An 18,025-nucleotide genomic window follows, 5' to 3' on the forward strand; every position below is an offset into this window, starting at 1 on the left:
GTATCTTTCCATCAAGTCTGGAGATCTCCAGCCCTTCAGGCTCTCCTCATAAAGCAAAAACTTTTACGTAGCAACAAACTGACAGCCCGTTATCCCCTTCCTGACGTTCAGTGTTCTGTAAGGAGTTTTTTGGCCACCCTATGATTTCAGGGAATTGCCAGCAATGACTCTCAGATCTTTCTCCTGAGCTGCAGGTGCCAGTTCCAAGTTCGGCATCACATAACCATGGCATTTTTCCTCTGCTGCATGTCGTGGTTTAAACTTAGTCAGGTAACTCGTTCACTCACTTCCCCCCTTCTTTCCCCTCCCCCTAGCCCAAGCCCCACACTTGATAAACATTAACACAGCAAATACCGGCTCTAAGTAAGGTACTACATTCTGAAACTGAGATCAAGAGGAACAACTTCCTCTCGGCTTCACATTTATCTACACAATTGTAGACAAATTGAGACAATTGAGGCTCATGCCCACCTACTCTGTTTCATGAGGTCTTGCCACAGACTTCTTCCCAACTGGGCCACCATCACCATCAGCAGACTTGGAGATCTCACTGCATACCCCCTTCCCTAGAGTACTACCATGCTGACTAAGATGTCCTAGCACTGATTCCTGGAACTCACAAGGCTCATATTTTCCATTCTGAAAAATTATTTGCTCTCTACCCTTTAACAAGCTTTCAAATTTGGTTCTTCAGTAACCACTGGTGTGCAGTATTGCTAAAGACGCTTTGAAAATTCAGCTGTATTATACTCAGTAGATTTTATCTGTGTGCTCACTGGCACCTTCCTAAAACCCAGGAGATCAGGGAGGCAAGATTTCCCTTTGCAGATGCCATTCAGACTCTTTTCCATACTAATCTCATTTGTCCAGTGCTTAACTGATCTGAATTCACCCTGTAGTGATCTAGATTAGTGGAACTTCAAGAGCACACAGGAAGAAGATTGCAGCATTAAAGAACACTTTGGTACTTCTGTAATGCAAGAGGCAAAATTGTCACCTTGGAGATTACCACCTTGAAAAGTTGCAAACCCTGTTTTGCCAGGGCCAAGGACTTAAGAGGTCATCTGGTTATTAGAAGCACCAAGTTCATATAAAGGAAAAAGAAGTTGTGAAAAGTAATGGAAGCTTGAAGGACTCTCCCCTTGAGGGCAAGAGTGGTATGTGCATGTGATTCCTGAACTGATGCACGGGAAATAAGTAACTAGGGCTGGTCAGAGAACACCAAGTGCCTGATTCTATTTCAAGCCAGATGACAAGCATGGGTAGAAGAAAGGTTGCCCTTGAGATGCGGGTTGGAGATGCAATCAGCTCAGAACTGTGACAGAAACAGTACCATGAAAATCCACCCCAAGTTGGGGTAATTAAACATTTCCTAATCCTTTTTGCTGTGCTGCTACCTTGCACAGATTGGACTGAAGGTCAAAGTTAAAAATACAGGAAAAAACCTGCACATCTCTGGACTGACTGCAAATAACTTTATCTTCATCCTGCATCTTACTTCATCATGTTAATACACAAACAGATTCAAGCTTACATGGTTCTCAAAGTGACTTTGCTTACTCTATTACCCATTTATCTGCCATGCAAGCACTTGACTCAAAGTGACAGCTCAGAAACTCTGCCCTCTATTACTTTTTCTTGTTTAGAAGCAATTGCTATATCAGCAAGAGAAAAGTAGCTCCATTTGATTAATAATATATACTGATGGTTGAGACATTCAGTCAAAAGACTGATAAACTTGTTCAGCTGCTGAAATGCACTGGCAGTTTTCTCTTTGTCTAGACTTACCTTTTGCCCTTCCTGCTTTGTGGAAGCCCATGTAAGACACTACTAGTTTCATTGTGAACTGGGCAAGACAGGTCAGGGAAGTTCATGATTTTCCGTTTTCCTATAAGCAGTAAGCCTGGTTACTGATAAAGTGAGTGAATCACCGTAGGAAAGTTTGATTTAGCAATATAGAGCAGCTGTGTATTTTAACTTCTATTTAAGATGTCAGGAGGTAACAAAAAACAAAACCAAATCTCGAAAATGTGCAAAAGAAAACACTTTTTTTTGACCACTGTTTTCCCACTCTCTATTCCCTTCACAACTTCTCCCATAGTAAAATAGCATCAGAAAAGAGAGCAGAGATTGTTGGGGGTTTTTGATAACTGAAGTGTGTTGTTGATGATAAATGCACTTGAACTCACTCATAACCAAAGATACATAACAAGGTGACCTAGACATGAAAATGACATGGAGTTAACAAAATAGAGCTCTGGGCTTAAGAGGCAACACACACTTCTAAACATTTAAACATTTGATTCTCTCACACCAAGTCCAAAGCCGTAACGATGCCACAACAGAGACTAAATGTATTTGCTCAGCCAGAGATTGAGTATAACCCATGTGAAGCTATTAAAATAAATGTCAGATCTATAAATTTTGGATTTTGTTTGAAGGTACCAGAAACGTGACCCTTTCTTTTAAGTTTTGGGTGAAGCAGCATTTGGGGAATGGTCTCAGAGAATCCTGCCAAGTGTCACCAAACAGAAACCCAGCTTTAGGAGTATTTTGGACATAATGATACTTCAGTCACAAAATGAGACACTACTTACTTTGACAAGCATTCCTTCCTCTCTGTCCACCAAGTGTCTGTCCTAGGACCAGGCCAACAGAATGGATAAATAAGTCAACAGCAGTCTTGGCCTTGCTCTTAGGAAAGATAAGAGCATATGTGAACCTTGAAATGCCTCCCTCCACATAACCACCCCAGTTCAGACTTTGAATGCTGGTTGCTAATTAGAGCCCCAAAACCAAAGGAGATCAAGCGTACAGACAGACAGGAATTGGGGGCACAGCCATGCGCAAATGTTGCCAACTTCACTATCTCCCCAGACTAGTGGCTTCCCCACTCCTTGCCCCAACCATCTCCCCATTATTTCTTCTCAAAGTGTCTTCTTTCCTCTTCATTCTGTTCCTTTTTGGCCACGAACAAGCAGAAGAATGAGGGGAAGAAGAGCACTAATTGATTCTCTCCAACTTCTTCCTGGACCAACTGAAAATCTAGAGAACTGCATGTCCAGCAGCTCAGCTGGGGCATCCTAGGGTTGCAAGACACCAGTGTGCAGTTCAGAGCCACTCCTCAGGCACATGCATGGTGTAATGAGAAGCTGCAGTTTGACACACTGATTTTTTTGAAAAGACAGATGTTGAAACTATGTATGGAAGCCTGAAACAAAGATATCTCTACTTCAAATAACAAGCAAGACATAGTGCAAACAACAGTAATCCATGATTTCACAAGTGGCAAAAAGTGTGTTCCTTCATTAAGTTCAAACAGCTCACTCCACCCTACTAAAATTTTCTTTACGTAAGTAAATTACACCCAGCAACATTACTTTTAAAGCTCACCTGAGTTTTCAGTACTGGAAGTGCTGTTCTGTGAAAAGATAAACACACATTTAATATTTTAATTTCTGAGATTGCTCTTTACAGAGTAGTGTCTTCACCACTAAAATTAACAAGCAAAACCCACTAAAATAAAAAGTGTAAAGACAGACGAAAGAGAGAATAGAGCGTGCATGAAAGTCAAGTTTGAGAAAAACAGACTAACAGAGGCATTATGTATCTCAGGCTCAGGTTGTGCTGTATTCCCCTTCTTTCATTTTGTTTATAGGCTGCATCTCTTTTCTCTCTTTTGTTGACAAAGCATGGAAGAAGGGAAGCTCATACTGAAATGGAAAAATACCTTTGTTAACATACGTGAGAATGAAAGGTACGATGCTACTTCTCCCTGCAGCTGTTTTGCCAATTACTTGTGGCTACACTGAAATACAGAGACTAGGAACCTTTCTACTTATAAGCCAAATCCTGTATTTCTGTAAAAGACAGACTGATGTACAGGAAAGCAAAGAAGGCTGCAGTTAATATACTGAAATAAGGATATTTTCAACCCAATTAACTGCTTCATTGAACACAGGAAAAAAAAGGTTAAATAATCTGAAAAGTCTGGGGATTGTTTGGGGATTTTTGTATTTTCTATTAAGCTTTAAGGCTGCTGTCCACAGTAGTGTCATGAAATTAAGGTTTTAACTGTGGAAGCAAAATTACACAGTAATAGACGTCCAACTTGGCATTTGGTATAAATTATGGCCTACACTATAAAGTTAAAAGCTTAGTATATGGAAGGTTTGGTCAAGATAAATTTGACCATAATTGCAGGTATCTTTTGTTACCTGCAACCATGACTTCTGGAAGGACAAGCTAACACAGTGGATAAAATTCATGGATTTCACTCAACCTTCCTTAAATGTAACACAACTGCTCTCCAGCAATGTAGCACCCATTCCATAGTCTCAAAATAACTTGGTTCTCCAAGTACTTTACTACCTTTGAAATCGTAAGAAAGGTTGTCCCTCCCCCTCTTTTGTCTGAATATGTGACAGCCCTTCATATACTGTAGCAGGTGCTGAAGAAAAATGCTTTTTTATTAACTCAGGAATGTCACTACTCGGGTTGTGAGACAGCAGGCAGACCTTCATCATTTTTGCAAAAGTTACCTCCAGGGAAAACCATCAGCATGTTTTATTTCCACACTATCAACTCTTATCACAGAACATCATTCTTCAAAGACAGCCATTTGAATAATACTTCAGTCTTGACAATAGCTGGCAGATGAAGAAACATACAAAATTAAACACAGTGCCTACTAATAAAGTGCTAAATATGAGTTGAGGAAAAAAAAAAAGACAAAAAAGAAAACTGGACCATTATTCCACTAATTACAATACAGATCCAGGAACTGGGAACCATTTTTATGTTAAATCCTGACAAACTGTTTACAGAAGTTTGAAAGCAGTAAAAGAATGGAAGCAAACGCTGCCCCAAAAGCAGTGAAAAGCCATAGTTATTGAAGCCAAAGTGGTGGCAGGTTCACTGGCACTGGAAAGGAATAGCAGCTCACCTCAGCACCCGCAGACAAAATTTAATTCCCATCATACCTTTGTGCTGTTAAGATTTTATTCTTCTGTCAGAAGAAACACCAAAAGTGAAGCCTTTTCCTTCTCCCAAACTCATATTTGATCACTTTTAAACCAAGTTAATTTAAAATTCTATGGAACAACAGAACTGATCAGAAGCAAATTAACATGTTAAATATTTATTTTAGGAATGTTGATAAAAATAACATTAACATCTTCAATATTGTACATTTTTTCAATGGATAATATACAGCAAGGAAGGTTATTTAAAGTGTACAGAATAAATGGGAACTTGCACTGAAGATGGAGAGAAGCTCTTTACTTGTTGTGTCATACTGGTAAGCTACTAACATGGCTCAATTAACCATCTCTATGAAAAGAAAGACAGGAAATAAATCACATTATGGAAATATCAAAAAAAATGAAAGGTTACAAAAATACTGCTTTCCTACTGTATTGGGTCTGGGTGGGATGGAGGTAATTTTCTGCATAGCAGCCTGTACACTGCTTTGCTTTGGATATGTGGCTAGAATAGTGCAGATAACACACCAATGCTTTGGCTTTTGCTGAGCAGTGCTTGCACAGCATCGAGGTTTCATTGTTCCTACTGTGCCTGCTCCAGCAAGTAGGCAATGAGCTGGGAGGGGACACAGCTGGGACAGATGGCCAGAACTGACCAAAGACAGATTCCAGGCTACAGATCATCTTGCTCAGCAACAAAAATTGATGGCAGGGGAGGCAGAGGCCTACATCTGGAAGGTGGTGACTGCCTTGTTCCTCCTATCCTTTTCTTCCCTTATTAAACTGTCTTTACCTCAGTCCAAGAGTTTTCTCACTTTCACTGTTCCCATTCTCTCCCTCATCCCAGTGGAGGGAGGGAGCAAGCAGCTGGGTGGTGCTCAGCCAGGGTGGCCAGGGTTAACCCTGGTTAAATGCAGAATCTGGCAACATTTTTTTTGGTTAACTATATATTAAGCTTACTGAAGAAAGAAATTGTTCACACAGACTGATGCTTCTGCTTGAATTCAGGCACACATAACTATGCTTATTTCAAGAGTGACCTTCTTCCAATTTTGCTAACTACAGCAATTTCTTTTTCACATTATGTATTAGTATTTCTACAACTGAATTTGAAAAATTCAGAGACAAATATGCTCCCCTCTCTCAACCCTTAGACATTACACTCTTGAAGAACTTTTTCCAGAGGTAGAAAAAAAACCTCCATTGCATTCTCACATTATGGTAGCACAGAAGAATGTGCCTGGTGTATTTTCTCATCAATATCAACAACAGCTATTTCTGCTGTGTGAAGCTGTGCTTCCATATTGCCTTTTTTTCATAAAAATAAAAGATACAGTAGGGAAATATTAGGAACATGGCAACAAGTGTTTTAAGTGGCAGTTAAGACTGAATGCAAGCATGTGATTGTGCCTATCAGCTATCTACATCAAGTAATAAAATACAGTTTTAAGAGGAGGAAAAATAGTATTTCACACTTAAATGTCACCATAAAGAAAAAAAAAAAATAATCAGCCAACATTTCAACAACCAAAGCATTTATAAAAATATTAGTTCTACATAGATAGAAGACAGAAACATGTATTTCATGAAGTCTTTATCCAATCCTGGTTTTACAACCGGGAAACAAACCCAAAAAAAAAAAAAAAAAAAAAAAGAAAATCAAATGACATTTTTTGGGGGAAAAAAGAAGCAAAAGAAAGCCCAAAAGGCAAAAGAAAACAAATTATCTTCCGGCATTCTGGAGGTACAGCTCTAGTGGAAGGTGCTCAGCTTTATTCATTCTCAAATCTGCTGTATGGATTATCAGAATCCTGGAGAAGACCTGTAATACAAAACAAGACTGCATTGATCATTTTCTTACCAGTATTACATAGAAACCTTCACTGTAATAGGTACTCCATATAACAAAACCAAAAAGCAATTCTTGTCTTGTAGTAATTGCTCTATTACACAAACACTCAAGTATAATAATAAATTGAAAGCTTTCTTAAGCACTCTCATTTCTCAGCCTATAATAACTAATCGGTCTTTCATGATTTAGCAGGGAGAGAACATTTCTCTATGAAAAATTCTTGAAGAAAAAACATTTCTCATTTGTGAGAAATGCAAAATGCATTTGTGAGAGTCAAGTCTACAAAAATCTAAGCATAAAGATGGCTCAGAAAGAACAGATTCAGACTGGCCAATTTATAAATTCAAATGACTGTAAGATCATCATCCTTTTAAAATATAAGATGCTGCTACTTTGACTTAGCTGTACCTTGATAATACACAGACATCTGTCATGTTTAGCCACCTACACCATTTCTGCAACAGGACAATAATCTTTAAGAACAAATGAAGACCACTTTTACATGCACTGAAACCTCTGAGGACAAGAATAAGAGCATCACTTAATCCAAGTTGCAGTATGTTTCCATCATGAAGATTCTTAATGACTTTACTGGAATACTGTTACAGAAAGCATCACAAAGCCATCCAATTATGCTGAGTGTCTGATAACGCATAGCATCTCCTGTAAGGGCTAGTTAAGTAATCACTCTTCCATACAGCAATTATTTCAAAGAGACTTTAAACCACATTTGGGCTAGGCACAAGTGCATACTGAAAATAAGGGAGTCCCATAAGAGCACAGAGGCCAACCTTTTGTTGTGAAAGAGCACGAACACTACCACTATCTTTTCTACCATGATCTTTACAGTGATGGTTGGACTGTTCTCTAGCTCATTTGTTTAGAACACAGAGACAGGAAACAGCTAAGCCAAACAACCCCAATACACAAATATTCAGATTCACAACAGTGGAAGAGAAAGATAACACTAGTCACTGACAAATCTTGTACGAATTCCCCTCAGACCTTTTTGCACCATACCTCTTTTTCACATGCATCTGTACACAGATATTGAACATTCACTGTTTATCTGAAAGTCAAAAGCTAATGGCACTGAAAGACTATACCTGTGCTTACCCTGTTAAACTTTTGAACTGCCAGGGGATTTCAGGATGTCAATCAAGAAGCACGACTGCTTAGTGCTGATTGTTGTATCAGTAACTGCAACTAGCTACCTAACAGGGAATGGCAAATATTAAGGAATAATTATAAAAAATCCTATAATATTCAATTTGAGTACAAATACTCAAATTCACAAGATTAGAAGCAGTCAATTTGTAAAAAGTTAAAAACCAGACCTCATATGTAATGGCCCTTATTTGTCAAAGAAGGGGTAAGCCAGTCACATTTATAAAGCTTCAACCAGGGAACATTAAATACAGTCTATTTAATACTGTGGCATAGTACCTTGCATCAAAGGTACTACCCCTTTCTGTAACTGCTTTAAAACAAAATTAAAATCTCTTAAGCATTTGAGCAATAAGAATATGGCTAGATGACAGCATCGTCAAAAATCGCCTGCAATATTTTGAGATCTTGAGATTTTTATATTTTTAAAATCTCAGAAAGCAGTTACTTCTCAAGTTTTAATCTTACCTTTCATGTGTTTAAACAAAGAGTTTAATGCCTGTTAAATCAACTTTAGCTGACAGGTAAGGTAACACACACAAAAAAGCCTTTATCCTCAGCATACATTCAACCTTTAGTGCCTTCAGGTAACATTCCTACATTAATATAACCCCCATCCAAATACAGAGAAGAAACATTTGCTTTATTTCCAGACCACTACACCCTCCTTCCTCCAAACATGTTAATACTTTGGCAGCTAGGATCTATGGATCCTAATATATTTAGTTACCTGAAAGACAAGTGAATAGCCCAACTTTCAAAAATTCTTGCAGTACTTCTGTATTTCACCCGTCCCAAATACAAAACACATCTATACAACATTTACAGAACACAGTAACAGTATTAGAAATTAATGTATTTTTATTACAATTGACATTGCAAAAACTCCCTGCACATTTCTAAGTTTCACTTAGAAATGAAGTTTCACTTAGAAATGAAGGCACCAAACTAAAAAAATTTCCCAAAGTAGCAAGATGTACCAGGTTCCCTGCCAAAATTAACTTAGGTTGCAGACTTCTCTCTCTATAGTCTGGCAAGTGCTCATTATGTCTTTATTATATTAATTCAAGATACATACCTGACACTTCACAGCTCTGAAACTAGCACAGTGAAACAGTAGACACCCTCCTCTTACACCTTAAACAGCTGAAATCAAATAGAAACAATGGTCTACACCCAGTAGTGCCTATTTCAAATTTATCAGAGGATGGTGTAAGACTCCTGATAAACTTTTCCTATGCCGCTCTCAGGAGCAAATATACTTTTAACCACCTCTTCCCCAAAATATTCAGCCCAAACCCATTTTAGATAACTAATCCTCATATTTCAAATGAATGTGTCATTTTTACTCATTATTGCAAATGTCATTCCCAGTCATACTTGCTTTAATTTTAATGAATTATGTTTAGGATAAATAGATATAATTATCACCAGTGAGACATTAGTATGGTTAACTTAAAATTTCTCTGATCTGTTTTATTGTGCAACACTGAAACTAAACAGGACTTAAGAACTATGGGTCAATCCAGTGTGATCATGACTTCAAAAAATTAATTTCCCAGGAAAGAAGGTACTCCAAAAGAAAAGGCAAAGTCTCCTTGCAAACAAAGACAGCCACAGAGTAACAATGTCTGACAGACCTTGCTCTTAGTTTTGCTCTCAAGTATGCATCCAGTGATTCAATTTCTTTTATCAGCATTCTAAGTACCTCACAAGATTACATTATGCGAGAGAAGAGAGACAGCAGCTCATCTCTTGCACCAGTTCTTACCAAAGAAGCTGTATTAGGCTCCAGTAAGTGGACAAAAACAATCTAGATAGACATAAAAAGGGAGCATGACAAAAAGCTCCTGTCAGCTGCCACAGCTGCTCTTAACCGTGACACTCAAAGAGAAGCTGCAAGCCTATGCTAATTGGATAGCATGTCTGCTTCAACTAAAGCTCATGCATTGCCTTGAACCAGACAAGAGTTGTCTCTCTCAACTGCTTCCAACTTGACATGAGAGCAACTACCCAACTTGTAATTACACTTAGGAGTTCAGAGCAGCTAGATGTTTGTAGCTCCAGGAGTCTTGTTGGCCATAATGTCCATTACGTATTACTGCTGAACTTTATTACTGGCACACAGGGCACTTACAAGAAGTTCTAACATTTTATTTCTATTTACCTTCTTTTTGAGGTTAATATTTGACCTACTTAGTATTTAAGCAACTTAAAAATTTGGAAGGTATAGTAAGTAGTCAAGCATCTTTCATTTGCCTGTATGAAGTGATGAGGCCTATTAATTTGTGAAATGATAAAGCAATTTTAAGAAATTAATACCTCTTTCCAGCATATTCAGTATCATATACTATGCTAACTATGCAGCTTCTCAGTCATCAAGATCTCTCACCACATACCAGCACTGCCTAAAAATTGAATACATGAAACACAAAAAACTGTATATGCTGAAGCCCCCCCCAGTTTGTTGCATATCTTCCCCCCTTATTATACTTTTCCTATTTTTAATCCTCAGATTAACAACTTCATTCTTAACAAACTATATAGCTTTCAGTGCATAGTAATACAAGGTTTTCCTGCTTTGCATTCAGAACGCTAGAAAAGGTCATGACAAGGTATCTATCTTGAATAGAAGGAACATTTACTGTGACAAACTACTGAATATAAAAATCAACATCTCATAAAATAAAGGAGATAGGATTACATATCATTAATTAGCTGATCAAAACATTTGCAGAACTGAAGCAAATGGTGTGGAAGCCCAAAATCATGAAAGGCAATAATTTGTGAAAATTAAGAGAAAGTATCTTTCCACTAATACCAGGCACAATCCTGAAATAAATAAAGCAGCTTCTCACTAATGCTATACTGAACATACAATAGCAGCAAATGCAGCAGCAATTAAATTGTAGATCCTTTGTATACTCCACAAGCTGCAAAGTACTCTGAATTCTACTTTAAATTTTTCTAACAGTCAACATGTAATTTGTGTAATCATACTGCATTCATATATATGAGCAAATGAAAAATACTATCAAATTGTGCAACAAAGAAACAATTCAAAGTGCATATTCCTGGTTGCTAAAGCTCTCTATTGCTTCCAATGCTCCCAAAGGACTGTGGCTAGAGTGACACCTGCAATGCATTATAAATGTGTAATTACCATTTAAATGGGGTAAAGAAGGCTGGTGGATGAAATGGGAAAAGGCATTCCCTTAAAGCCAACCAAATACTGAAATTTCAGGCAAGATCATCTTAATCTACTAGGTCAGGTTAACAAAGTTATTGTCCTTCTGCCACTCATCCATGCCTACTTAACTGAGAATCCTCTCTGCAGTGCACAAGAGTGTAAAATAATCTAGTGTCTCCATAATTATTTGCAGCAAATTTTATTAATTTAATTTAATATGGTAACATATTTATTTACTAGACAGTGAAAAATGAAAAACTGAAGATCCAAGGCTATAGCAAGACTTACTCTATACTAGATCTCACTGAATTATTTTGACAATCATTTGTCTGCATGTTATCAGAATATAAACTATATACATCAGCAATAACATTTAGGGATTTCAGAATTTATACATATTCTGTCTTTCATTTTTTTCTCAGTCACATACATCCTTTCAGGATGTGCCAACTATTCACATAATTGTTCAGTTTCTCTTTAGGACAAAAATGATTTATAATAATCCAGGCCTCAAATAGATATATCTGACAATATAAACAGATCTTTGCATATGCAATAAAGCAAACATTTCAATAAATGAATTTTATATAGAAGCTTCCTATTGAAATTCCTCATGAAAATCAATATTCCAAGAAGATGCAACAAAGCATTCTGCAAAGGTCTGAAAGTTAAGCACTGAAAATTGTCTTCATTCAGGACCTGTTCACTTCCTCTTAGGTGCACTGCCTCAAGGAGATGCAAAGTTATAGTGCATATCTGTAAAGAATGCTGCATGTTATTTTGGAGATATAGCCATTGTCTTCAGTTCTTCACATCTAGCCCAATGATTCAAACTTGTTGAGATAGAAAAAACCTTAGAGTCAAAGGGGAAACATACACAAAAGGCTTGTGTTGTTATGATGTTGTTTGGATTGTTTGTGGGTTTTTAAATCTGGACTACTGTTGTCAAGCTCTCAAACCTCTTGAAACTGAATTGTGATTGGGATACAGGGTCAATTATCCTATAAAATAACATAGGACTGAAGTTCATGCCTGATTTTTAACAGTATTTACTTCTAGTTTCCACAACATTCTTTCTCCTGCAGCTCAATCTTCACAGTGAAGTTTTTCTCCATTCCAGCAAAGGGACATACTTTTGCAAATGTTCACCAGGCAGAGAATTCCCTATAGATATTGTCTGTATCACTTGTGCAGCAGCCAAAGGGCAGGCTGCAGATACATCAAGGCATTCCCAGATTCTGCCAATCAGTTTAACAAGAGGATGAAAATTAACAGTTTTGAGTGACTGTTCAGACCCCTAGAATCACCTTCTCTGACATTAGCACAATTTGCATAATAAGTGCAGCATAGTTTTAGCATATCTGTCTCTGAATATACAGTACTATTAACCCTATGAACAAATCAAGTGAAAAGTGCAAGCACTGACAAGCCTAGATAATAAAGCCTCCTATACAACACAGGAGGTCCTGCAGTTTTGTGATATTCTTCTCCCACCAGACAACAGCTCCACTTAAAGAAAAAACAACAACTTAAATTCCTATGTTAGGCTGCAACCTCCATCCTTCTTTAAGCTTGATTTAAAAAGCTTGTTATCTGCTACTCATTCTATCCTCCCTCAATAACCATGAGTCTACCTACTAGCCAGTTTTAACTAGATAAAACCCCAAATTGGTATTTTTACTTAGGCAGAGACAGAAAGAACTACTTATTTTAATTAATATATTTAAATGCCCACCCCAAGCAAACATCCCATCAAGCATGTTGTCTCTTTCCCAGTGGGAGAGCCAGTGTGGGAAGAGAACAGGAGCATAATAGTGATGAGATCAGGTGTTCAGGTGACAGAAGATATGCATCAGTAGGAAACTCCTTGATTACTTCTGCTGCTCATGAAGCAGCTTGTTTCTGCTGTGAATTTTAATAATTAGGAAAAAGGAGTCAATTTAGATACTGAGTAACAACCCAAGATTACCACATACCATACTTCTTACGTATTTCATCATGCTTCAGTTTTCTTTCATGTTTCCTGCAATAAATAAAGGCATAAGAAAAATATTCAACTTTTGAGCTGTAAAATATAATTACATCTGAAAGAAATGACAGCATTTTTTAAATTAATATGCAATTACAATTTCTTAATCACATTTGTCAGTTATATATCTTATCTTTCCATATACTTTAAGATTCCTTGTAACTTCTCACTAAGCAATGTAAGAATAAGACATACTTGCAAGCACAAAGAAAATACTGTTTTTTCTATACCGAAGTAATATGTCCACATATATGTACACATACACACACTGAAGTATTCATCTATACATAAGGTGCAATACTGGAAGAGTCCCTAACACACTGCAGCAGGTAGCCTAACTGTGAGTACAGTGTCCTTCAATCCTAATTCAATACAGTAATTCTAAAGAGATGAAAGGTATGTTACTGTTTTGTTTAAACAGTACAGCAAGTATAACTGAAAACTAACAGTTTCTAAAAATCCAGCATGAATTCCATGCAGAGCATAAATTAAAATATACTGCTAATATAAAAATTGGATGCCTCTACTTATGTTATCTAACCATAAGATAGTTTTCAAGACTGAATCCAATACTGCCAAACTTTAATTATTCACACAAAGCAAATGAGTCTGTTTCTTCTTCCCCTTCCCCATTTCCCCTCTGCAAAGGGGAGAAAATGAAGGAAGTCTAAATGAAATTGTCCCATCATTCCTCAGATAATTTTCCTGCATTTCAAAGGAAGCATCTATTTTGCTTAGTTCAAAACCAAACTAAATAAGCTCTTACACAACTGTTCCACTAGGATGATCTAGGATCTATATATTTGGAGGAAAGAACATAGAATTTGACAAAATAATGCTCCTCTAACAAAAAAGTACACTGTTGCCCCTATCAAAATTCAACCCAGTCAGACAACTTGTGACTTTTGGCTGATCCTAATTTGCACATATTCAGCAGAAAGCTGTTAAGCACTGACAGCTTAATTCACCGAAGATCCCATCTGCCCTATGCACATTCCACCTCCAAACAATTCCTACTGCTAATCAGATCCTGTGTGTCCTCAGAAACAATTATCATGCTTCCTACAGAGCTAAAGGTCTGAAATGGCCTTTCCCTGCAACTGGGACTTCTGGAAAGCATGCAGATAAAGCGTGATGAGAAAAACAAACTAGACCAACGCAAAACTAACTTTCCACTACTATTTCCCTGAGACACATACCTCCTCTTATATCCCTTCCCACTATTTAAGCCCAGACAGCACAGGAAACAAAGCAACCTGGCCAAACTGCAAGAGGAGGAGAAACTGGGAAATCAAGGAGATTAAATGAAAGGTCATGTAGATGAAGAAAGTCAGGACTGAGAGGTTGAAGAGAACAGGAAGAAAAGGAGCCAGCTTTACCTGCTGAGGGTAACCTGATCACAGGATTCCTGCCTTGTGTTGCATAAGAGGAAGACATATGAGACAATAATCTCAAGAAGAGAATGGCAAAATTCTGCTTAAAGCAGCCTTTTCCTGTATAAAGTCAGGTGTTATTTCTGTATAGTTTCCATATTATGTCCTGTGACCTCAATGCGGGTTTTCTACTGGTGCTACTTACTAATGTCATGTTCTTCACTGTTTTGCATACATGGTCTGAAATAATTGAGAATATCTCAGAACCCCAGCAGTCAGTCTGAATCTGCCCTGAACACAGAAAGCCCTAAGTAAGGAGGATAAGAGAGTGTGGAGAACTATCACACTGTGTAGGCTTTAAACCTCTAACACTTCAGGATACTTCCTTAAGCTATTCAAAACAAACCACCAAACATCTACAATCCTTATGTTGTTTACATTTGATGTGTAATACCAGTAATATTTATGAAACATTCAAACTCAGTCAGGCAGCTACAATTACATCATCAGCCATGACTAAATCCTTGTACAGTCAACAAGGCTTAGGTATACATCAACTGAGAAGAGTCAGATGCAATTTTGAACAGGTAGTCACTGAATCAGCTTACTGCACTATTCACATCTTACATTATGATCAACTGAAGTCACTCTACAGTCCAGGCTGGTTCTATTTCTTAATACTACTACTATTATTTCATTTTCTATATGCTAAAATTCTTGGCTCTTCATGTAAGTTGTCCCCACTGCTGTAAACTGAAAGTATTTTTCCTAAAACTAACAATTCACACCATAATTTTCCATACTTAGTTCACAAATAAACTGCAATCCTTTCTTTCCCTGTCCCCCCGCTCCTTGTTCTCCTTACCAGTACACTACTGATTTACTCTCAGTAGTTTCTCTCATTCAAAATTTCACTGCCTTTCATTGGTTTATAAACTTCTAACATATAAATCATGGTTTATAAATTACATGAATCTAACATATAAACGTACAATGTATCTGCAGCTGTAAATAACTGAGTGTACTGAAAAGACTCACTACTTGAATGCTATGTTTTAAAGTGATTTTTCATTTTAGAAATGACATGAAGTCAAATAAAGGAGTAAAGCTCTGAGATACCCTTTTTCCTTCAGTATTAGTCAAAACCTGAACTCCAGGTTTCCTTCCACTCCTGTCCCCCACTGCAAGTGCAAACTCTACATGTAGTCACCAGTGATTTTCAACCTTCTCAGTGAAGTGACAGCTAGTTTTGTCCTTGTGAAGACAAGGAGAGGGCCAATGTCACTACCCTTACTCTTCATTCTAACAGCCATCTAGGTATTCTAAGGCATTTCCCAAGTATCTGTAGTAAACTGAATTTTAACATAAACAAATTTTAAACTTAAAAAGTAGGTTTTTACTGTGCACCTGAAAAGCCAGAAAATACTAGGTGCTGCAATTACCTTGAAGCTTACTCCTTTACTTCTTTTTTACCATTCACTAATGGAAGCAGGAAACCAAGCTCAGGCTAGTACTGTTCTCCTTCCATTGCCAACTGATCTGAACAGCTATATACGAACTAGCTGTATCCCACAAGGGAAAAAAAGAGACAGAAGAAAAACCCAGAGAGATGCAAGGTCAATTCTGTGCCTATATTTACATGCTATTTATCTGAACATCTATCAAGCTATTTTTAGAAACTATGTGAAAACTTTGCAGGCTGTAGAAAGGAAAGACCACACAGTATAGTGTTTGCGGTTTGCTGATCAAAAATGTCTTGTTGAGACTATTAATCTCTTCTATAGCCTACTACTAGCCTCTTAAGGACTTACAGGAAGCAAGCAGTGGATTCGATGAGGTGTTCTGGTTGCCATAAGTGGCTTACTCCTCGTGGTTTCCCACAACCCCCAGACACACACACAATTGGTATGCATGTTCAGAATATAGGAAATACCATGGGGTTGCTGCTAAGCTCTCTCTTGCAATTAGAACAGTTTCTCTGTTTCACAGAGAATATACCTGGACTCATGCTGTCCTTGCGCCCTGGGGATCCAAGCAACCTTATGGATACATACTAAGACTCTTCACTGAAGTCACCCAACAGAACAAAAAAAAAAAACAAAAAACCAAACACAAAAATCCTACAGAAATGTGAACAGCTTTCTGCAAAACAAATTTTGGCATAAGAGAGTTAAGGAATGCTGTGCATTGGGCATGAAAGAATGCATCAGCAGCTCACAGTTACATCAGAAGTAGAATGCTTTTAATACACAATCTAACAGGTTAAATTAGTAGCATCGTGACACCTAAAAATACACATTTTCAAAAAGAAATTTCAGCTCAACTATGCCAGGAGACATTTAGCCCTCATCTTCCCCCTGCAGAAAGTTACTTTTAAGCTCAGACTCTCCTAAACAAGTACAAATGCAGAATATACATTACTGCAACACTACATTAAAAAGAAAACTTGTGCAGAATAAAGACAATTTGGTAGGTTTAAATGCTACTAAATTGTTTTCTACTACACAACTAGTAGAAAACTGAAATAGATACATTAAACTGCCAGTATATAATAGCTCTAAAATAAAAACCTAATCAAAATCACAAAACTAAAACTAATCATTCAAGCTTTGCATTAAGCAAAGCTCTGAAAAATTCTTCATTAAACATTCCCATTGTATGTCATTCTAATCCTTTTTATTGCTAACAAGTTTAGGGATTTTGTACAAGGCTAAAGCACACATCAATCTAAGCTATTCTGCTTCCGAGTATCATAGTGTCTACTTCAGAGCCATAACCATTATTAGATTCAGGGTAAACATTTGCTGCATTTGCTTGTATAACCTGGCAGTTCAGAACCAGAGAAGAGATTTGCATGGAGCTAAGATGAGCAATTTTCCCAGCTCCTGCTGGTCAGAGACATGAATGACAGTAGGTACATCTCTAAGATAAAGACCTTACTGGCTCTCACTTCTCTGCCCAGCCAGAACATACCATGTTTGAGCAAACCAAGCATGTTTGCCTGTCTGCTTTGTCTTCCTATGCACATTATGTAATGGAAAAACAATGTCTTCATGCAAAAGCTCCACCAAGGGTCTCATCTGGAAGTATGCTTTGCTCCCTGCAGTCTCTGCTCATATTAACAATTAATCTGGGATCAGGAGAAAACAGTAGGTATCATCAAGAGAGTGAAGGTGCCCACCTGTTACTTGGCAGGCATGTATTTAGAGAACATAACCAGGAAATGGCAAACCTAAGATCAATTACCTTTCCAGTCCATGGGGATTCAAACCCACACCAGACAGCTTCAAGCCTAGCATTAGTTTGGTTAAGACTTGTGTCTTGCTGAAACTAATCCACTGTGGCTCTCTATAACGGATCATGAAAGGCAGTATGATTCAAAAGGTACATCTGGCTTGTACTAGGTGTCATGGTCCTACCTATAAGAATTAG

General features: G+C 37.6%; 1 protein-coding gene across 1 annotated transcript in view; it reads right to left on the reverse strand.

The window, feature by feature from the left end:
• Positions 1 to 5,124: 5,124 nt before the first annotated feature.
• The window catches only part of LOC134156778 (pituitary tumor-transforming gene 1 protein-interacting protein-like), a 30,166-nt gene continuing 17,265 nt past the window's right edge, over positions 5,125 to 18,025 (reverse strand). The window contains exons 6-7 of the mRNA XM_062605122.1: positions 13,168 to 13,214; positions 5,125 to 6,804 (exon numbers count right to left, since the gene is read on the reverse strand). Of these exons, the coding sequence (XP_062461106.1) occupies positions 6,755 to 6,804; positions 13,168 to 13,214 (97 nt within the window). The 3' untranslated portion in view covers positions 5,125 to 6,754. The remainder of the gene's footprint in view (positions 6,805 to 13,167; positions 13,215 to 18,025) is intronic.

Source organism: Pezoporus occidentalis, unplaced genomic scaffold, assembly GCF_034315485.1.
Source record: "Pezoporus occidentalis ecotype Australia unplaced genomic scaffold, CSIRO_AGI_Poc_V1 ctg9, whole genome shotgun sequence".
Taxonomy (NCBI): Eukaryota; Metazoa; Chordata; class Aves; order Psittaciformes; family Psittacidae; genus Pezoporus; species Pezoporus occidentalis.